Raw genomic sequence first — 17,335 nt, 5'->3', positions numbered from 1 at the left:
CCACTCCTCACCATCTTAACTGCTCCCATCCTGGTCCAAGTCACCAGCGTCCTTAAGCAGGGAACACTCTTGCCTCCCGACAGTCTACATCCATCCAGCATTTTGAGTGGGCCTGTGACAGTGTCCGTCACACCACGTCATGCCTCTGGCCGCATCTCTCACTGGTTTCTGTTTCACCCAATAAAGCAGTTGTCTCACTATGGCCTAAGGCCCTGCAGGTCTGTGCCCTCCCCTTGCCTGTCTGACCTCATCCACTTCTGCTCCCTCCCTTACTTTTTCTGGCCCAGTCACTCTAGCCTCCTGGCTCTTCCCTGAACCACCCAGGCAAACCCCTGCCTGAGGGTGTTTGCATTTACTATTATGGCGGCTTGGAGTTCTTGATCCCATATCTCTGCAGGGCTGGTTCCCCAGGACTATGTGCAAATGTTTCCCCCTTAATCAGACTTTTTCCTCTTCAGAAATCACTTCAGGTATCAGTGGAGTTTCATGCTTTGTCATTACTCTAGGAGAACAGGAGCATTTGAGAAAACCATCTTGCTGATGGCATTGGCTAGCACACTACTACGAAGGTCTTAGTCACAGGGAGCTGAGCTGGAGAATAGCACTGGGTAATCAACTAGCCGGTGCTTTGGGATCTATACATGAAGTCTATAAATAATGTCATGCGTGCTCAGTCATCTCCAACTCTTTGTGACCCCATGGACTGTAGCCTGCCAGACTCTTCTGTCCATGGAGTTTTCCAAGCAAGAATACTGCAGTGGGTTGCCATTTCTGACTCCAGAGGATCTTCCCAACCCAGGGATCAAACCCACATCTCCTGCATTGGCAGGCAGATTCTTTACCACTGCACCAAACAATGTAATAAAACAGATACATTTAAAAATACCAGCACATGGAGAGATAGGAACTTAATACCAGAAGAAAATGCTGAAAAAAGTTAGAAGTGGACTCCTCTGGGAAATACTAGCAGGGGCTTGGGGTGATTTGCTTTTCATTATTAGTTTTTCGTATAATTTAAATATTTTAATATCATCTGATAAAAATGAACTTAAATATTTGCCTGTAGCTCTAGCTCTAATAGCAGTCAGGGATTCAGGCCAGACCCTAGATACAAGATACTGGTTGAACTAACAGAAGAAGCCCTCCAGAAATTTCACAGCCAACAGCACAGCCACAGCGAGGCCTTCTATGCACTGAGCACTTTTCAGACCAATGTTTCTAATTTTTCCTTCTTCATTTCTTAGGCTGAACCTGAAAGTAGATTCTGGCAATGCGATGAAAAGATATCCATTCAGTCCTACCCAATACATCTTTCCTATATCACAAATTACAAATTGATGTGACTATTTCACGTATCTTGGTAGTCAACATAGAACAGAGAAAAAAAGGAAATCAGATATGCAACTTTAAAAATACTTAAATACTAAATCTTCTTTGGATTTCTTTTTTAAATGTTTATGTCTTAGTCCCTTTGAAACCTAATGATAGAAAAGTCACAATATCAACTATTTTTACAATGCCATTCTCTTCCTTGAGAGTAACTAACATAAATAAAATGTCACTGTCTTTATACTCTATCATTCATGTTAGTAACTGAATAATCTCCCCCTGGAGTCAATTTTAGTAGAACTTCAAATACCATGTAAACATACAAAATAATGTCATTAGGACTCTATTAATTAAATCAGTAAATGTGCAAATAAAAACTCTTTCCTTAGGCAACGAGCCCACAGGCTTAGCCTAGATGGCAATAGCCTCATTGGATGAAAAATTCCTCACTTAGAGCCTAACAATAACATCTCTAGCTCTCCCTGTAAGTGACTGAGTTTCATTCATGTAGAATGATGCTCTCTATTTGATCTCTACTTATAACATTGAAGTGTGGGGACAAACACAGTTACAAAATGAAACACCACGAAGTGAGGTAACAAAGCCCCTCGCAGTGATGGTTACAGGTAGCAGCTTCATTATCCAGCATGATCAGAATAGGTATTTGTTTGGTCAAAATAGTTCAGAGAAGTGGAGAACCAAGAATAAAGAGACATTCACATCCTACACATTTTGATTTTATCCTAAAGCACCAACATATGTCACCATTTGCCAACTTGTATGGCTGTCATGGACCGCCTTTGAGAATGGATCTGCAATCAGAATCCCACTCTGCCTTTCTTATGTAAACCACACCCATAACACACCATCCAAGACTTCTAGTTTGAGTTTCTTCACAAGGAGTAAAAATTACAGACGTGCAAAGCCACCTGAATGTGCACCCTTTCTAGCTCACTGTACCTGTATCCGTCTTGCACAGTGTTAATTCAGTTGTGTGGTTCATACTGATCACACACGTAGTTTTTCCAAAGCACTCAACTTAGTTTTCACAGACACAATAACTCTCTTTTACTCACACTTCACGAGTGTGTGATAGCAGTCAAACCACATCACTCCAATCCAGGTAAAAAAGGCATCGACGCAATAAGCCTTATCTAGTGTTCAGCTCAACAGGGGAGGGCTGAGGGCAGGACAGACAGCAGCCCTCACATGGCCACAAGGGGGAGAGCATCAGACAGCCTGCTGAGGTGAGGTGCGCGGTCTTCTCAGGATTCACTATGGAGACATTTATCGCGTCACTGCTGTCTTTCCATGGCTAGCACGGTGCCTGCAATGCGTGTGGGTCCTTATAGCTATACGTGTTACTGTTATAGGAATCAAACGTTCATTGTGGGCAACAGATTCTGAAGCCCAGTGAGCACATGTCACTGACAGGGAGAAATCTCAGAGGAGAGGCACCCCCTCCATAGCATAACTGCAGCCTCCCTATTCACTAAAGACAGTGCAAAGCAAATACAGAGAACACATACTTTTCCAAAGCGCTTTTTTCAAGCCTTTCTGCCTCCTTCTTCTGCCAGGCTTTGTGCTTCTTGACACGAGTTTCCCACAAGGCTCTGACGACGGAAATGTCAAATACGACCACTTTATGTCCCATTTTGGAAGCATGAAATTACCTGTTTAAGAAACATATATGTCAGCTTCATACACACAGAGAAGAAAATAGTTTTAACTTGAACTTTAAAATATGAGTGAATCAATTTTATCACTAATGGTGAAATGCCCTGTTGCTTCCAGAATGGCAGTTTCTAATGTCCTTAAGGTCTGAGAGGACTCTTGTCTGTAAGTCAAAATTCAGCACTCAACTGAGGTCATCTCCTCTAGAACATCACACTTATCTCTTTACCCCTCAGCTGAAACATAGGTTCCCAAAGCCCCCTGGGCATTCCTCAAGCTTCATGGTTCTACATTCTATTAAATTTATTGGAATCTGATCTTCCAAATACATTGTAACATGCTCAAAGATAAATTTGATGAATTAATTAAAACACACATGCCAGTTATCTGAGGCTAAACACCAACCACCATTAAGTAACAAACCAAGCATTGTACCAAACCCCACTGAGCATTTTCCTGCCTGGGACTAGCCACACAGCCTGGGCACTTGTCCTATAGGTTTTTCCTGTGACATGAACCCTCACAAGCTGCCGATCTCTGTTTATGTGGTTTTCTAAATGCAAGAAAATTCAGACTCAGGTACATCTTGGTCATCACCACCTGGCACATAGTAGGCTCTCCATAAATATTTATTGAAAGAATAAGTGAGTAAACGAAAGAATGAAAGCGAATAAAAGATTTGCACCCAGGTTGCCTTACTCTCAGCCCACTCAGTGACATTTCTCTCTTCTTTTTATTTTCCCACCTCATCTTTACTGTTTAAGTGATTATTTGCTCACTGCAAAAAAAAAAAAAAGATCAAGGTACATTTCAATATTCATTCCATTAAGGCATATTTTCTTCCTTGTTGAAGTAACACAAGTTTCTAGATATTGTTTTAAACTTCCCCTACCTACAGCATTGAAGTCTGGCTAAATCCATTTCCTGATCTGCAAAATACACAGAGCGTCAGTTGGCAAACAGTATGGCTGTGAATATTCTCTGTTCCAATTCCAGACACTTTTTAAATAGCAGTCAGTGAGGATACGAAACCAAATATTTCCTCTTCTGCCTCAAGTGTGTGCTCTCCACAAATGGCTTGCCAACATGAGTGGGAGAATTGGCTTATGTTTGTGCAGCTGAACATCTGAGGTCCATGAGTTTAGTCTGAAGAGCTGAAAATACTGACCTCAACTGATTCCCTTCTTTCCTTTCTGACATCTGGGACTGTCTTTTGTCTCCCTTTTACCTAAAGGAAATTTTTGACAAAGGTGCAAATGATGCAAGTTTTTGTGTGGACATATGTTTTCAGTTCTCTTGGGTAAATACCCAGGAGTAGAACTGGAGAGTCCTATGTCAATTCTATGTTTAACTTTTTCAGGAACTGCCAGGCTGTTTTCCAAAGCACTTGCACCATTTTACATTCCCATCTGCAGTGTCTAAGCGTCCCAGTAGCTCCACATACTCGCTGACATGGTTAATATCTCTCTTGGTATTACAGCCATCGCAGTGGGTGTGAAGGGAGTCTTGTGGTTTGCATTTCCCTGACAGCTAATGATGCTGAACATCTTTTTATGTGCTTATTGGCCATTTGTATACCTTCTCGGGAGAAATGGCTAGTCAGATTCTCTGCTCATTTTTTAAATTGGGCTGTTCGTCTTTTTACTGTTGAGTTGTGGCCGTTCTCTACATATTCCAGATACTGGTCCTTTGCCAGATGTATGATTTGCAAAAAGCTTCCTCTTGTCTTGTAGGCCACCCACCACGAGAAAAGCAGGAAACCTCTTCCCTGGTGGCTCAGACGGTAAAGCGTCTGTCTGCAATGCAGGAGACCCGGGTTCGAACCCTGGGTTGGAAAGATCCCCTGGAGAAGGAAATGGCAGCCCACTCCAGTATTCTTGCCTGGGAAATCCCATGGACGGCGGAGCCTGGTAGGCTACTGTCCATGGGGTCGCAAAGAGTCGGACACGACTGAGCGACTTCATTTCACTCTTCCTACTACACGGTCCCTGCAGTGTCCTCTCCGGAGAAAGGTTAACATGATGTTCACTTCAGAGGACAAATACTTAGAGGAATTCCATCGTACACCACAGAATTCACACATTGAAGGATGCACTCTGAGCTGAGAGGCAATAAGGTGATAGCTCACACAGCAGGTGATCAGTTTGGTTGGGTTCAGACCTCGAATTCCAACCTGCCCCCTGAGGTTGTGAGTCACACAGCAGATCCCGCTTGACTTGGCAGCACTATTCAGCTGCTCCACGGGCGCCACCTAGTGGCCACCTGGGACGGTCTGATGGTCCATCCTGGTGGTCAGTTCTAACAGACTTGGACATGCTGTTTAGGGTCAGATCCGAAGAGGTGCAGCTCGGGGATGAGCCCAGGAGTTCATAAGCAGCCTTTCAGAGTTGTTCTCCACAGCCGCTCCCTCTTTATGTCTCTCTGGTCCTTCCAGATTCCTGGGGCTCCCTTTTCAGTCCTCTGGTCGGAGACCTGAGACTTTAGCTACCCTGCTTCACTGTGCATGTCCTACAACTGTACTGGTTCCAGCAGCAGGAGGACAGTGAGAGGGGAAACTCGATGAGAGCTCCTTCCACCCTCTGGGGACCACAGTTTCACCGATCAGAAAGGAAGGATCCTCTCTCTCATAGTCTGGGTGACTGACGTCCCCCACTACCCATTGCCCTTCACAGCTCCTGCTACACAATCCTGTGCGGGCTGAGGCATGAGAGAGTGGAGAAAAGAAAAAGGTAAAAGAGAGGGATTTACTCCCCAGCCTCTGAGCATTAGGAGCCCCATTCTCACTCCTGGAGCAAAATTAAGTACTTTGTCTTTAATTCTGGGTTTCAGGCTGCCTTGAGTCCAGGCTCGGGAATACTTGAGGGGGAAAAATAGGGAAGAGACCACAGGTTCTGTGCTATTTTGAATTCTGGTGTCCTTCCCTTCTTCTCTTGCAACTGTTTACTTTCCAGGGACTTCATATTGCTGTTCTGTGCAGGATGTCCAGGTTTTAAAGCTGCATTTAGTGGGAAGGATGGGTTAAGTGTGCTTGCTCCATCTTGGGCTTCCCTGCTGACTCAGACAGTAAAGAATCTGCCTGTTCCATCTTACTCCAAACCAGAAATCTCTGTATTTAATTTTCCTTTCACCACTTTCCCTACTCTGCTACCTTTAGCTCAGGAGCACTTTTTTTTTTTTTAGAGCCACACCTTGTGGCTTGTGGTATCTTAGTTCCCCAACCAGGGATTGAACCCACATCTTCTGCAGTGAAAGCACAGAATCCTAACCGCTAGACCACTAGGGAATTCCCCTAAGCTGCAAAAGTCTTAAGGCTTTGACTTTTGACAAAAAAGCTTTCATAAAGGAATGCCAAGCATCAGCTTGAAAACAAGAAGTTAAAGACTATAGCCAGTAATGGAGAATACTTGTTAAAAGAGAAAGAATCAGGCAGCCTAGTTTCTTTGAGGAAATCTCTGTACATAATCCAAGTCTACAAATAAAAGCAAACCAGAAGGCCAAAGTAAAGTGAACTGCTTTTGAGTAGTGTAGACAGCCAGTCATCCAAGAATAACCAAAGCTGGAAGCCTCGCCTGCTGTCCAGGGTGTGTGTTCTAGATCAGCCAGTCATGGCTCCGATTCTTTTGTGGTATTTCTTTAATTTTCTTAGGTCAGTAAATCCACAAAAAGTAACCAGATCTGTACATTAATTTCTATGCATTTAGAGATATGTAATTAAAGTCCCTGAATTACAGAGATTGCCTCTTCTTGATGCCTTTGTGTTATATTTTTAAATAGTTGTAAACCTGGTGGCTCGGACAGTAAAGAATCTGCCTGCGATGCAGGAGACCCAGATTCAGTCCCTAGGTTAGGAAGATCCCTTGGAGAAGAGAATGGCCAACCCACTCCATTATTCGTGTCTGGAGAAGTCCATGAACAGAGGAGCTTGGTGGGCTACAGTTCATGTGGTCACAAAGAGTTGGATACAACTGAGTGACTAACACTTTTCACTAAACCAACATTAGTCTCAGTATTTTGGTGGGAAAGTGTCTATCCTGATTGTCATCTAACCACGTTAATTATTTTCATTTTCTGCCAAGCAGAAAAAGAGGTACTATCCTTCAACTTGGAGAAGGCAATGGCACCCCACTCCAGTACTCTTCCTGGAAAATCCCATGGACGGAGGTGCCTGGTAGGCTGCAGACCATGGGGTCACGAAGAGTCGGACACGACAGAGCGACTTCACTTTCACTTTTCCCTTTCATGCATTGGAGAAGGAAATGGCAACCCACTCCAGTGTTCTTGCCTGGAGAATCCCAGGGATGGGAGAGCCTGGTGGGCAACTGTCTATGGGGTCGCACAGAGTCGTACACGACTGAAGCGACTTAGCAGCAGCATCCTTCAACTAAGGGGGATCTGAATGTGCCAGGATTTAAGTCAAAGTTTTGCCTGTCAGATGTTCCACTTACAAATATGCATAATGAAAACTAGAGACTCTAAGTATAGTAAGTGGTGACTGTATGCTGGGGATCTACACTGTAAGAAGCAGAGATCCTGGGAAGCGGAGGAACACCAGCTCCTGAGTCCCAGGTCCAGCCCAGCTGCTGGCACCCTGTGCAGGACAGGGCTGAAGTCCAGGGGCCCCTGGACAACTGAACAGGTTTGACCTTAACCCAGGAGGTCATAGCCCTATGGGTGGGGCTGAGACTGGGAAAGTGGTTTTAAGACAAGAGCCCATGAGTCATTCCATCCAGGGATAAAAAGCCATTTGGAGCCAGGGCAGGGATGGGGAAGCCAGAGAGGAGGCAGATTCAAGGACGGACGCAGGAGCCACTTGCTTAGCAGCCTGGGGGGAATGAGAGTCCCCTGGCAAATTCACAAAGTTAATCTCTTCTTTGTACCATGACCTCCATTCAGTCCACTCTTTCAGGTAATTACATAAAATGCAATTTTCTAAGCATTAACTTTCTGTAGAGCTATAGAAATATCACCAAAGTATACTACACCAAAGGTTTCCCGGGTGGCTCAGTGGTAAAGAATCCACTATTCCTAGGTCGAGAATATCCCCGGAGAAGGAAATGGTAACCTAGTCCAGTATTCTTGCCTGGAGAAACTCATGGACAGAGGAGCCTGGTGGGCTACAGTCCATGGGGTTGCAAAGAGTCGGACACTACTGAGCGACTGAACAACAGCAATAGTATACCATAGCAGAAGAGAAAAATTAACCTCTTCAGGGCCCAGTCTGCAAACCCTGAACACAAAGAAAACATTAACCTCTCAGAGAAAACACCATAACCAAGGAGACTCTCCCGAGGCAGCATAAGAAGGCAGAGCTTTAGGCTGGGCCCACAGTCAACTTAACAGCAAGGATTCATGGTTCCAAGAGGACTCTCATGCCGGCTCTCTGCTGGAGATCTGGCTTCACAAGGTGAGCACAGACTCATGAGAACAAGTCTCCCTAGATTTGGCCATAGGGTCTACAACCACAGAGCACCTTCCAGAGAAGAAAATACTTGGGACTGTGAGAGGGGAGGGATCCAATGTGTCCCTCACTACGACAGAAAAGGGCACCGGTATAAAGTGTGGTCAGGTTCACTCCCCTCCAGTGTTTCAGGCCCTGAGTGACAAGGTCAACCTTCAGAGATGCTCATAGGTTGGATTCATTGTGGAAACAAAGTTTTTTCCCCTGGAAAAACCATTTGCTTTACTGCAAGATCAGCAAACTTTTAGTAAAGGGCAAGATAGTAAATATTTTATGAAAGTACTTATATAACAAAAGAGAAAATGCCTGGTCTTCCTGCCTGTCTGGCATGGGCCTGCCCAAGCAATGAGCTCGAATCTATGCTTCCGCCCAGTTGCTGCCCACTGGACACATTCTCAGGACCAGAGCGAGCAACAGATCCAAGAGGAAAAGGCTTGGCAGGCCACGAGCATGGGGCAGAGGAGGGGGGACCCACTATAGTCAGCTTCGCTCTCTGCCCCAGTGATGCCTGTGTGTCCTCCCCTCCCACTCATCTCAAGCTGGACATTGGGCTGAAGGTCAGTGACACGCTAACTCACCAACTCTCGAGCAGAAAGTCGACTGCTTGGGGCCTGGCAGTTGCCAGCAGTAGAGTCTCAAATATGTGAATGGCAACCAGTGTGGGCCCTGGGCAGCACTGAGATATGGCTGGCCAGGTAGACAGGTGCTGAGAGTCTAGGGGGAACGGGAACAAAGGGCGTTACTCCGGTTTGGTCTCCACGGCTCACGCTGCCCTGGCAGTGCCCCTGTGCCCAGCCTGTGGGTGATCCTTTGCCGACCCCAGCTTTCGTGAACAATAAGAGAGAGCAGCTTTCATTCCCCCAGGCTGCTGACTGGGTGGCACCTGCTCCCCTGTTCCTGAATCGGCCTCCTCTCTGCTCCCAGAATGGCTTTGTTTTTCCTGGACACAAAGTTCTAGTGGATGTGAGAGCTCTAAATGACACGCACAAATGCGTCGACTTTCTTCTTTTTAAAAGGCTAGACCTTAATTCCTCTCTCCTTGACCTTGGGCTGGTCTTCTGGACTCGCTTCTAATGACTATGATGTGGTAAAAGTGATGGTGTGTGACTTCTGAGGTGAGTCATCACCCTCTCCCTCAGCTCACTCACTCTGGGGAAAGCCAGCCGCCATGTCCCGAGGTGGTCAAGCAGCCCTATGGAGAAATTCCGTGTGAGAAATTTCGTGAGAGAAATTGAGGACTCCTGCCAACGGCCACGTGAGTGGAAGCTGCCTTAGCAGCAAATCCTCAAGCCTCCGTCAAGCCTTCAGATAACTGTAGCCCTGGCCAAAATCTAGACTTCATGAGAGACCCTGAGCCAGAATCATTCAGCTAAGGCACTCCTGGTTTTGAACCCTTCAAAAGTATGGGAAAACAAATGTTTATCCTTTTAAATGTTGGGATAAGTTTTATACAGCAATAAATAAATAGTAATATAGTACAAAGGAGGCACTTATAAAAATTAGTCTAAATTTATAGTGACATCTGGTGTCTATGCTTCCTTGACATACCCACTTCTCACACATATCTCAAAAGAAACACGATTCCCTCCAAACTTACTCATCTAGAATCTATCCATCCCTGGCTGCCTTAATTCCCCAGCTTGACAATGACTTCACATTCATCTGGAGGTCATTTCTTTATGCTGTTTCCTCACCCTGATCACCCACTATGAAGACGTGCACACACACACACACACACACACACTCATTTACACATCCAACCTATCCTGTAGGTCTTAGAGGGCACGCGTTTCTCACCACCAATCCATGCCACATCTGGCCCCAGTTGTGCAAAAGCCTCACAGCTGGTCTCCTGACTTCCTACTCACCCGCGTCCAATCCATTTGCTACACAATGGTGAGCATCACCATCTGAGGAGAACCAGACCATGCTGCCACCTGGCCCAAGTCCTCCAGAGACTTCCCTTTGGGCTGAGAGGGAGATCCCAGCTCCTCACAGGGCCCAATAAGACCCTGGCGTGACTTCCCCTCAGCCATACCCCCCACTCGCCCCCTCTGCTCTCCTCCACAGAGCCTGTCCACCCCCTGCCTCATCCACCCCCTGCCTTGTCCCTCCTCAGACAGCACACGCGGCTCCCTCGGCCTAGACGTTTCCCCCGTCCAAACAACTCCCCCAACCCCTACACCCTTGGACTCAGCTTCTGCTGTTCTCTCGTTAGTGTGGCCTCTTTGTCTAAGGCAGAGCCCCCTGCTGTTCTGTCTCTCAGACTATTCCTTACTTACTTCACAGCATATCATACAAGTTGAATCATTCGACCATTTGTTCAATTATACTTTATCTGCCCGTCGATGGACAGAAACATGGTTTACTGACAGGAGCTGCCACCCGAGGGGCTCCAGACTGGGGCTCAGAGCCTGACCCTTCAAGTCAGCCCTTGACGCTAAGTCACAGACACAGTAACAGACACAGGAACTAGAGAGGGCTCCAGGCTCCAGGCTCCTGCTTCTGAATCTCAACACAGAAACCCCGGGTATGCAGCCTGTTTACTTGGTGTGTATTTCTGCTCGTTGATTCCCAGGAACCCTAAATAACTGACATTTAGGAACACTCATTAAATGCAGAAAGATGGACGTCCTTGCCTCTGAGCTCTCAATCTGGAGGGATGAACAGATGTTTAAAGGGATACATTTCAGTGCGGCGTGTGGATTCGACAACACAGACTGAAGGAGCTGCTGTGGGAGCCAGAAGGGAACAGATGCCCTGAAGTATGTTGGGAGGAGGGTGGATAGTCCCACAGGGACTGTGAGAGAGAGGAAAGGACTATTCTTCTGGGTTTAGTTGAATGGTTTTCCGTGCTCCCTCCCCAAGTCAGGTATATCAGAACCACTTTACAGAATCGTCCGCTATCCCGAGCCAGAGGGTGATGGAAGAACACGTCCTTTGGCCCAGAACTCTAGTGTCCACTTAGAGTCACAGGACAGGGTTCCAGGTAGGAGGGGAGGCTTATGGGTCACCCAGTCTTCTCACTCTTGGTCAAATGACAGACTGGGCTGGAAGGTGGCAGGGCTTCATCTCAGAGAATTTAGAGTGGAGAGGATCTGGGCGAGTCTGGGAGGAGACTCAACTAACCCCACAATTCAGGTTCCAACCCAGTCTTGATGCTGCCTCTGTGAGGCTGGGAGCGGGGACAGTAGCAAACAGGGGAGGAGGGAGCAGGTATCAGGGGTCACCTGGATCAGACACAGGGAGAGAGGGCTGGCTTGCCTCCTCCCCACCTGCGCCTCAGAGCCCCCAGGGACCCTCATTCCCTGGACTGACCGGCGCCAGGCCTTCCGAAGTGTTTTTCCAGGTGTATTCTCCGTGTGCAGAAAACACCTATCATCAGCCTTGCTGGACCCAAGGGGATGACTATAACCAACAGGAACTTCCAGTGACACCAAGGCACAGTGGGAGAATAACATGGCAGACGAGGGTCCTTAGTGGCTCACAAATTCTTTCCCATCCTCACATAAGGCCTGGACCCCAGAGTTGGCACACAGAGTGAGTTTTCTGATAGAAACAGTGGGGGAAATAGTGGCTAAATCTTCAAGCGAGGTCAGTCACAACAGTCACACTATTTCAGCCAAATTCTAAATTAAGTCACGTTTTATGTCCCTTGATCAGAGTTCCCCCGGGGGGACACCCATTATTTTATGGTAATTTTTTTAGGCTAGAAAATCTGGCCATGGGAGGCAGAGGCTCCAGGCAGGATCGAGAGGACAGTCTCAGAGTCAGCCTGCAGGGCTGGAGTCCTGCATCCGAGGCGGTTACCTAACCTCTCTGAACCCCAGTGTTCTCATGCGGACACACTGTAACAGCAGCACTGAGCCTACAGGATTAGTGGGAGGATCACGAGTGATCATTTGTGTCAAGTGCTTAAAACAGTACCTGGCACCTAGTAAAGCTCAAAAAGCTGTCAGTTATTTAAAGAAAAGAAGAAATTAAGACACACATTGTTCCCAATTAAACATAAGATAAGCATAAGAGATAAAATACACGAGCATCTGGGGATTTTTCTCTAACAGCCATGAAGGTTCTTTGGGAGAACACCCAGCCTCTGAGTTAACAGAGAGGATCTGGTCATTAGAAGAGCCACCAGGACAGTGGAACTGCTTACAAAACTAGACAATTCTCTGGGTTTCCAGTCTCTTTCCCACCCTCATCCCCAGCCTCTCCTGCAGGACAGACTTCCCCGGCCACTTGATCATCCCCTCCCCGGCACTTAAGAAGCACAAACAAAGATGATTTATCTCCCCTGGACAGCACTTTGGACCAGCAGGCTTTGAGTTCACCCTTGGGTACAAGGATGACGCTGGGAGTAACTCACTAAGCAGGAGCAGGAATGTGTGGAGCCGGTGCCAACAGACCCGCGCCCTGGACAGGCCCGCCCACAGGCTCTCCTTCAATTCCAGGCCATGCCCTAAAACGCAGATAGATGCGGAATCTTTTGCCTGCATCCACGTTCAAGCCTTGGCACAGCAGGAACAGACATAAACAAGGAGGCACTGACCCCCACCTCCGCAGGTGCCACACACCCCCTCCCTCGCTTTCCCCACAGTTCCCCCCAGGTTCAGGAGCTGCCGCGCACTGACCCCCCCCCCCCCACGCCCACCTACCCGTGATCACGCTGCAAACCTGAACCCCTGCCGCGCTCTCTGAGCGGAATCCGAGCCTGCCTGTTGACACCGCAGCAGCCACACGCTGCGGCCGGAAACGCTCCGACCACGGAGCCTGCCCGCCTGTGCGCTAACGGGCTATATTTGTAAGCTGATAATATGATCTGTAGGACATGTGCTGATAAACTATCTATCTATTCTATGTGACTCAGCCCGGCATGAGACAAAACAGACTTGGGAGGGGAGGGTTTGGCACAGGGCAGCAGGCCAATCTGAGCCCTACAACCCGGGATTATCTGCACCTCCCTGCAGGCGGCCGGGCCTTTTGACATTGGAAATCCTGAAGCGTGTTAAACAAAACAGGCCAGAGAAGGCCAAGGGTGCCGCGTTCTTAGCCCGCCAAACTAGGAACCAAACAAAAACCAAGATAAGAAAGCCATATGACCAAGGAAATGTAAGGGCTGGTTCCCCCTCTACCCCGCCCCAGTATTTGAAGCAACAGATGTCTAAAATCTTGGTTTCACGGTACATTTTTTTCTTAATTTAATTAAGAAATTAATTTCCTAAAACATATGTGAGTTTAGGTTCTGTCTAGAGATTTTACTAATTTGGCAAATATGTTTTCCTGATATCCAACATTGGGACGATGTGATAGTCACTTAATAAGCAGTAATCATGTCCAAGACAACCTCTCTCAGTGCCTCTTCATGGCACCAGTTCCTCATACACTTCACCCTAAAACAGCAAAATACCTTTGTCTAGTATATACATAAAAACTCTAATTAGAAAATAGTTTGATTTCTGAGGGACTATTTTCTATATGGAACATTTTCTATTTATTGACATTTTAATTAAGCTACCATTTAAAATGGTATACTAAGTTGACATTGACATAGTCACTCAGTCCTGCCTGAGCTCAACGCCCTGGGTTCAGGAAGGCTGCACTAGTTACTGAATCCAAGTGATCTACTGATTATTAAGCCAGATTTTCAAAATTATTTTGTCCAACTTTCTAATTGTTTTCTGCAGATTTGATTTACCTTTTCTATCATTACCGAAAGTGGAAACTACAATCATAAAACTAACTGAAAGAAATCTCTCATACATACTTATTTTCTTCCACAGGGATTCATCTATTAATTTACCAAATATTTATTAAGCGCCTACTATATTCCTGGAAATATGTTTGGTATTAAGGATTTGGTAGTGAATTAAACAGGATCTTGCCCTTTGGAATGTCACAGTTTGTTGGAAGAGTGTCCTCTAAACAAGCATTTAAATATCCAATGGTAAACTGTGGTTAATGCAATGAATCAAAAAAACTGAGAGTTATGAAAAAGAATAATGAAATAATCACTGATGATCTGACCTCTCATATCGGTCAGATTTCTTAGTTTGTAAAATTTCTGGGAGACACAGCAAAAAGATGGCCATGTGCATACCAAGAAGAGAGGACTCAGAAGAAATCAAACCTCGTAATATCTTGATCTTGGACTTCTAGTCCCCAGAACTGTGAGAAAATAAAGTTCTGTTGTTTAAGACCCTTGGTCTGTGGTATTTATTATGGCAGTGCTAGCTAATTAATAAGTAAATTTCTTAAGAGCACTAGATACAAGATCAATACAAAAATTAGTGCCACAAAAATGGAAGTAAAAGATACCATTCACTTTAACATTAAAAGAATAAATATTTAGGAATGATCCAACAAAACTCTATAATATCTCTATATAGAAATTATTAATAAAAAATTTTTTAAAGAAATTAAACAGCACCTAAACAGATCTTCATAGACTGAAAGACTCAATATGACACAGATAGTAATTCTAAAGGATCAATGTGCTTTTATCAAAATCCTGGCAGAAATTTTTAGAAATTTGGAAAATGTTCTAAAAATTAATTGGAAATGTAAAAGGTCAAGAAAAGGTCAGTTTTCATTCCAATCCCAAAGAAAGGCAATGCCAAAGAATGCTCAAACTACCACACAATTGCACTCATTTCACATGCTAGTAAAGTAATGCTCAAAATTCTCCAAGCCAGGCTTCAGCAATACGTGAACCATGAACTTCCTGATGTTCAAGCTGGTTTTAGAAAAGGCATAGGAACCAGAGATCAAATTGCCAATATCCGCTGGATCATCGAAAAAGCAAGAGAGTTCCAGAAAAACATGTATTTCTGCTTTATTGACTATGCCAAAGCCTTGACTGTGTGGATCACAATAAACTGTGGAAAATTCTTAAAGAGATGGGAATACCAGACCACCTGACCTGTCTCTTGAGAAATCTGTATGCAGGTCAGGAAGCAAGAGTTAGAACTGGACATGGAACAACAGACTGGTTCCAAATAGGAAAAGGAGCACATCAAGGCTGTATATCGTCACCCTGCTTATTTAACTTATATGCAGAGTACATCATGAGAAACACTGGACTGGAAGAAGCATAAGCTGGAATCAAGATTGCCGGGAGAAACATCAATAACCTAGATATGCAGATGACACCACCCTTTTGGCAGAAGGTGAAGAAGAACTAAAAAGCCTCTTGATGAAAGTGAAAGTGGAGAGTGAAAAAGTTGGCTTAAAGCTCAACATTCAGAAAACAAAGATCATGGCATCTGGTCCCATCACTTCATGGGAAATAGATAGGGAAACAGTGGAAACAGTGTCAGACTTTATTTTGGGGGGCTCCAAAATCACTACAGATGGTGACTGCAGCCATGAAATTAAAAAACGCTTACTCCTTGGAAGGAAAATTATGACCAACCTAGATAGCATATTCAAAAGCAGAGACATTATTTTGCCAACAAAGGTCTGTCTAGTCAAGGCTATGGTTTTTCCTGTGGTCATGTATGGATGTGAGAGTTGGACTGTGAAGAAGGCTGATCGTGGAAGAATTGATGCTTTTGAACTGTGGTGTTGGAGAAGATTCTTGAGAGTCCCTTGGACTGCAAGGAGATCCAACCAGTCCATTCTGAAGGAGATCAGCCCTGGGATTTCTTTGGAAGGCATGATGCTAAAGCTGAAACTCCAGTACTTTGGCCACCTCATGCGAAGAGTTGACTCATTGGAAAAGACTCTGATGCTGGGAGAGATTAGAGGCAGGAGGAGAAGGGGACGACAGAGGTTGAGATGGCTGGATGGCATCACTGACTCGATGGACGTGAGTCTGGGTGAACTCCAGGAGTTGGTGATGGACAGGAAGGCCTGGTGTGCTGCAATTCATGGGGTTGCAAAGAGTCGGACATGACTGAGCTACTAAACTGAACTGAACTGAAAAGGTCAAGAATAGTTGCTATAAAAAAAAAAAAAAAGAATAGTTGATATAAGCTGAAGTATGAAAGGGAGATAACTTACTATTCTGAATATCAAGGACTTTTTAATTATAAAGTATAAAGCTACAGTATTAAAGACAGAATGATATTGGTATAAGAAGAAAGAATAAGGCATTAGAAAAGAAAAAAAACCACTTCACACAAACACATGAACAACTGATTGCTAATGAAATAACCTGATAGATCAGTATTATAGGAATGATCTTTTCAATTGGTGGTGCTGCAGTGGAATACTATACAGCAATTGAATATGAACAAGCTTCTACAAACAATATGGATTACTCTCACCAAGGAAGAGCAAAAAGAAGCAGATATACATACACGCTGATGGTTATAAAAAGGTCAAAACCATGCAAACCCAACCTTTGGGATTAGAAATTTAAAACATAAAAGCTCTGAGGAAGAGGGAGTGAGTGGTGGTTGTGAAAAAGCAGGAAGTGGACTTTTGGGGTTCTAGTAATATTCTTCTTCTTGACCTGGGTTGTGGTTCCATGGTTCTGACTTTGGAATAATTCACTAACCTGTAACCCTAATTACTTGCAGACTTTTATCAAAGTAAAACATACTTCATTAAAAAAATTTTACCTATTCATCTTATATTGCTGTATCAAATTCTCACAAATTCAGTGGCTTAATAGAATATCATTTATTCACAGTTCCCGTACTTCAGATATCTATCCTGGATCAACTGTTTCCAGAGTAGGGAGCACCTCAAAGTGCCCAGGGTCATTTGCATACAGGAAATCTTCTCCCTGGAGCACAGTAACCCATCTCTGATACAGCCTGGGTTTTGCACTTTGGCCTCCCTCCGTCCCTCCACTTGCATTTCATCCATTTCAAAACCATTAAGAGCTGTGAAGAATGCCTGAATGCAATCTGATACAAAATCCACTTA

General features: G+C 45.0%; 1 protein-coding gene across 2 annotated transcripts in view; it reads right to left on the bottom strand.

Annotated features, from left to right (window-relative positions):
* LRRC2 (leucine rich repeat containing 2) overlaps window positions 1–13,233 on the bottom strand; it is a 47,763-nt gene extending 34,530 nt beyond the window's left edge. The window contains exons 1-3 of one of the 2 annotated variants that reach the window (XM_059879820.1): window positions 13,117–13,233; window positions 9,040–9,175; window positions 2,859–3,002 (exon numbers count right to left, since the gene is read on the bottom strand). In XM_059879820.1, coding sequence (XP_059735803.1) covers window positions 2,859–2,983 — 125 coding nt within the window. In that variant the 5' untranslated portion in view covers window positions 2,984–3,002; window positions 9,040–9,175; window positions 13,117–13,233. 2 annotated transcript variants of the gene reach the window in all.
* Window positions 13,234–17,335: the final 4,102 nt, after the last annotated feature.

Source organism: Bos taurus, chromosome 22 (genome assembly GCF_002263795.3).
Source record: "Bos taurus isolate L1 Dominette 01449 registration number 42190680 breed Hereford chromosome 22, ARS-UCD2.0, whole genome shotgun sequence".
Lineage (NCBI taxonomy): Eukaryota > Metazoa > Chordata > Mammalia > Artiodactyla > Bovidae > Bos > Bos taurus.
Note: the sequence above shows the minus strand (reverse complement) of the source record. Positions and strands in the feature narration are given on the sequence as shown.